The sequence below is a fragment of the Limulus polyphemus genome, unplaced genomic scaffold (genome assembly GCF_000517525.1).
Source record: "Limulus polyphemus unplaced genomic scaffold, Limulus_polyphemus-2.1.2 Scaffold6374, whole genome shotgun sequence".
Classification (NCBI taxonomy): domain Eukaryota; kingdom Metazoa; phylum Arthropoda; class Merostomata; order Xiphosura; family Limulidae; genus Limulus; species Limulus polyphemus.
In genome coordinates, this window is record NW_013671984.1 from 4,736 (window position 1) to 10,307 (window position 5,572).

Sequence of the window (5,572 nt, forward strand, 5' to 3'; positions counted from 1 at the left end):
TTTTAGTGCCAGCTGTGTTAATTATGGTAATACTTTTAGTGCCAGCTGTGTTAATTATGGTAATACTTTCAGTGCCAGCTCTACTTCAAAGAAGAAGCCTTGGGAAGAATGTGTGAAGCATTGTGTGTTGAAGGTGATATCAAAATTGGGACTTGTGAAGGACATCACTTAGGAAAAGATGTTGTGCTTTCAGGTCAATGGGGAGCTGACAGAATTGTACTTAAGGCAACTTTTCTAAACCCTGAACAATATGAACAAATATACTGGCAGAGTGCAGATAAAAAGACATTTTATCCTGATTTTGAAACCTTTACAGAGCTAGTTCAAGAGAGTGTTGAAAAAAGAATTAATATTACCTTGTCTGAAAAGTACCCAAAGGGCTTTGTACTTCTAAATAAACTGTGGACTTCAGATGTTTCAAGCCTAACTAATGGCACAGCAGTGATGAATAATGTATGGTACTTGATTCAACAGAATGAATACATACTGTCCAAGTTGTTTGAAACCAGTGGACTCTTCCCCAAAGTTTTAGGAAGTTGTGGCCACATTTATGCGGTAGAATATGTGAAACCTCTTGCCAACTATTTTGGAGTTCTGTCCAAAAATTGGGAACATACATTTGAGAAGAGAGCAGAATTAGCACTGAAGCTACTACATTTAACAACACATCTTAAGACTGCTTTTCCTCTTACACTTCACATTTGTGATATGAAAATTGGTCATTTTGGAGAAGATAAAAAAGGAAAGTTAAAACTGCTAGATACAGACATGGCATTATTTGAACCAGTTTTGTTGGAAACCATGGTGAATACTCAGAGCTGCAACACCAACGAAGAATGTTCTTTTATTGATTGTGATGGAAGATGTAACTACAATACAGGTTCTTGTCTGTCCCTTGTGACAAATACCAATCTACAGGTAAGTAATATGTAGAGGTAGGTAGTTTACTGGATTAATTGATATAATCATGAGCATTGATTACATCAGTTGTTTTTTGGTAAAATAATCAATTAATATAAACTAATGTTTCTAAGTATTCCAACTATCTGGTAATAGAAATATTGTCATTTTGATTTTTCATTAATATTTTTGGTAAGTATCATGACTGACAAAAATAATCAACTAGTCAAAATTAGTGTTTCCATTTATTACTATTTATGATTATTCTAACTATTTGTGTAATTGAAATAATGCTATTTTGTTTGTTTGTTGGTAAGCACAAAGCTATACTATAGGCTATCTTTGCTGTGTCCGCTACAGGTATTGAAACCCAATTTGTAATGTTTTAACTTATTATGTGTTTTTTAGTCAACTGAATCAGTTTATGTCAATAATTTATTAGTTGAATGTAATCAATTAATGAGCACGATAATTACACATGTAACAAATTCCACTTATTATCCAGTTCTATTTGTAACACTTCTTAGATGTGTCCAGGAACATCGAGAGCCAGCACGGGCCCCAGGGCAAACATCCTTGCCGGACTCCCTATTTTTCTCTGTCTTTTTTAACATTTTCAAGAATTTATTAAAAAGAAGATCCTAAATTAGGACACCAACGAGCTCCTAAACCAGACAAAATCATAGCAGCAGTTATTTTCACCTTACAGTATAAGCGTAAAAACATTAATAAAGTAACAACAAATATCTATTAAATCTATAAAATAACAAATACATATTAATTATTACTCAAATTATTATTTCAGTCATTCTTAATGTATCAAGCATCTATATGCAAAGAAAAGCCAAAAACTATGGTTTTTTAATCATTAAATGAAGATATAGCCTAATGATGCTTTGCAGGCTTTACGGCATAACCAGGTTTCATTCACCCGGGTCCCTGGGCAGTTGCCCCCCCCCCCTCCCTGTTGGTGAGCCTGGATATGTCATGAATAACATTGTATACACACACACACACAAGACCTGATTTAGAAGATTCAATGAGACAAAGTTGCGTGATTACAAGAATATTTAGCATACTGTATCATTCTGAGATCTTAAAGTTTTTGAATGGGGTTTCCAAAATTGATGCCGTAGAAGTCCTGAACTTCCTGTTTTTGCAAGTTTATGCTAAGTGATTAGTAAAAGTCTGTAAAGATGGTGTTCTTCTTATGAATTGTTTTTGTAATCTTAATAGTTTAATTTCCAAATTGGGATTTCTTCATTACTTTTTTTCTTTATACTGAAGAAATCTTTTACTTTATTTCCTAGTCTATTTTTTTCTCATACTTGAATATTTTACATCAAACACTTTTGTTTGATTTATGTATTTCTGCAATGAATTCTGAGGTTCATGTTCCCACTTCAGGTGTTATACCTATAGCACTATTTTCACAGGCTGCAGGTGTGGAGATCCATCGTTGGATTTCTCTGCTGTTATATGCTGTGAGATTGATCATTATGTGGGTCAACTTACTTCTCCTGAACTTGCGCCTCTAATCCTCCTGGACAAGCTGAACCTGTTCGGACCAATAAAGATTTGATAGCCTTCTTACGCCACCTGATTTTGCCATGTCTTTCCCTACCCCTCCTGCAAAATCAGCTGGGCCTAATATGGCATTTTTTGACATGATTTCTTAGGTATGTTTTATCCAATTCCCCATTTTTCTATGATTCCTTAATACCTCCATGTTGGCTTGTTTATTCTCTTTGGCTATTATATTACACGAGGTTTCACTGTTGTTAGGATCTTCTGAGTCATGATGCAACCTTGTCCTGGGTTTGTTTGCTGCCTCTTTCTTTTAGGGATTTATGCATGGTCCTTTTTTCTTTGGCGATATGTTTTTGATCATGTATCTGAGACTTTTGAATTTTGTGTAATTCGTGCATCAACACTATACCCTTTCTTCTTTGGATGCAGTCATGACAAGCCTCTATTTCTTTCCTGTCTTGGCCCTTATCTACCCTTCTCTGTTCCTCCTTCCAGTTTCTCCTCTCGTCCTTTCAGTACTGGAGACTAATCAGTGGGAGCTTGACTGTATTATTTTGTTATCCTTTGGTGATCTTTCACTACAGAGCCATGGGTTCTTCGGTTCCTATCACAGGGACTTCTCCTACTATTTCTTTTCCTACCTCCATTGTCTCGGGTACCCCTTTTCCTTCCCCATGACTTAGGATCCTGCCACTAGCCGGTGTCTGTCTGAGGTGGTGCAAGATTTACTCTCTCAACAGGCCATTGCACCTGTTCATCATCTTTCTCCAGGCTGTTTGTTTTTCTCACAAAAATAAAAGACTGGCAGAATGGAGTAGGTTTGTCCTTCCCCAATCTAATTTTCAATCTGCTCCATTTTACCTTAGAGTCATTTCTCACCCTTAGGTGGACTTTTTCTCCAGGCTTATAGATAATCAAGAGGAATGTCGCAAATGCTTATTGGCATATCCTGTTATCTTGTCACTCGCAATCCTCTCTCTGGTTTTTGTTCTATTCTCCATGGGGTGGTTTATCTGTATCACGCACTGCCCGTTGGACTTGCTTCGGCCCTGTATGTCACTTACATGCTTTTGGGTTGTGCTTTCCTCTTTCTTTGGATGACTGGCTACTGTTAGTTTGTTTTGAATAGGATTTTGCCTGTTTACCTTATCAGCTGCTCCTGGTGGCAGCTATAGTGGGCTGGTTAATCAAGTTGGAGAGGTCCTTACTGTGACCTATCTAATATCTTGTTCATTTGGGTGTTTTTCTTTTTCAAAACTCATCTCAGTCGGGCCTACCCTTCTCCTCTTCAACATTGTTCATTGAGTTTTCAGTTCTATTACAGCCCACGAGGTTCTATCACTTTTGAGAATGTGATCTTCCATGGTAGCCCCCTATTCCCTTAACCCTATCACCACGGGTATCATTTACTGCACATGACACAAGGTTTTAGTGTCTTGCATTCAAAATTTTATTAAACTACTTTTTGTTTATGTTATACCAACTAAGATAGCATAAAATGTTAGCTAATAATCCATATTTTAACAGTATACAAGTTTTAAGTTCTTATTTCTACAAGGCAATATTTTAAAAAATCCTGAATTTCCACTAGTGTGACCCACGTGATACATTTTCTCTTAGCATGCCATCATCCCTAATTTATCCACTACCCCTCGAAAAAGTACAAAATTAAATGTAAATTACTCTCTATAAAATCTTTATTGCTCAGACAAACCATAGTTTTATTGTCTTCAATTTTGTTTGGCTATCGAATAGAAAATCAGACCCCTCCTGCCACACCCACATTTCACATCCTCTCTTTCAGAATTTATTGATAGTTTTCTCTTACGTTTCATTATATATTACCTATAACTAATAGAAAGGCAAGGTTTTCATCTATCAAATGATGTATAACATTATGTTCTGAACAGTTAGATGTCAATTTCACTCAGAGTACCAACATCGTTTCCTTGAGAAAGTTAATGACTAGCTTGGATGAATTTGTAATGGCTCTTATCACAAAGCTAGAAAGCCAGAAAAATGTTGAGAGGTAAGGTAATTTGTCTAATTTTTGAATGTTATTAGTCTATATTCTTTGGGGCATTATTTAATTAAATAAAAATAATCAAGTGCATTACTATAATTAGTATAAAAAATTAGGGTTAACTCTTTTCGAAAAACCAACAGAAAGAAAAATAGAGGATTAGTTAAGTATTTTATTTTTTGTTTTTCATGTTTATTCTTTATGTATAATTATAAAAGTAACAAAAATGTAAAAATAGGGATCCTTTTAGGTTTATTAAGATTATATTAGATAAAATAAGTAATAATAATATTATAATAAAAATGTTTCAAGAGGCACACACATGAGCAGCTCGTGGGTAATGTAATTCATTAGTGTAACGTGAACTGCATGTTCCCTGAGTGATTTACAACTTATGATGGCACATATGGGGTCTGGAGTGGCTGGTTACGCTCTACAAATAAGTCTTGAACTCACCCTGTATCTTCTTCATTTCAGTCTTTTCAGTTAGTATGCAGTATAGGCTCAGCATTTTCCTTTATATCTTCAAGACATGAAGCTTCTGATTACCAAGGATCTTATGTCTCCTTCTCCTACATGAGAGACTTTGTCTCTTTTGGGGACTGCCTCTTTTCTCAAGTCTCTTGTTCATCTTGGATATGCCAATGTGTCCCCTTCAGTTGACTCTAGGTAATAAATGAAGAGACCCACTGTCTTCTCTTGTGTCTATCCCTCCATCTCTTTATCTCTTGCTGTTGTGATGGCTCAGTCAATTCCACATAACCCTGAGTAATAATCTTCCCCCCCCACTCCACCCAGACTTACATCTGTTCAGATCCCTCATTGGCTCAGCAGTAAGTCTGAGGGCTTATATTGCTAAAATATTTGGGTTTCTGTATCCATGATGGGCATAGTAAAGGTCACCCATTGTGTAGCATTGTGCTTAAGAACAACATAGCATACCAACAAAGCCTCTCAACCAATGGCTGTCTGTCCAGGTGGGATGTGGTTGTGGATGCCTTTACCACTTCCAGTCTGGTTTCCAGTAAAGTGGTCTCTCTATATCAGTGTCCTCAAGATGTTGGCTAATCATCAAGCTTTCCATCTTCTTTTGTCTTATTGTGATTCATTCAGACAACT

The 5,572-nt window shown here is 36.2% G+C and overlaps 1 protein-coding gene across 2 annotated transcripts in view; it reads left to right on the top strand.

Moving 5' to 3' along the window:
• Positions 1–5,572, top strand: part of LOC106473654 (protein FAM69C-like) — an 11,930-nt gene that overhangs the window by 2,959 nt on the left and 3,399 nt on the right. For both annotated transcript variants that reach the window (XM_022402063.1, XM_013934335.2), the window contains exon 2: positions 73–918. In XM_022402063.1, coding sequence (XP_022257771.1) covers positions 109–918 — 810 coding nt within the window. In that variant the 5' untranslated portion in view covers positions 73–108. The remainder of the gene's footprint in view (positions 1–72; positions 919–5,572) is intronic.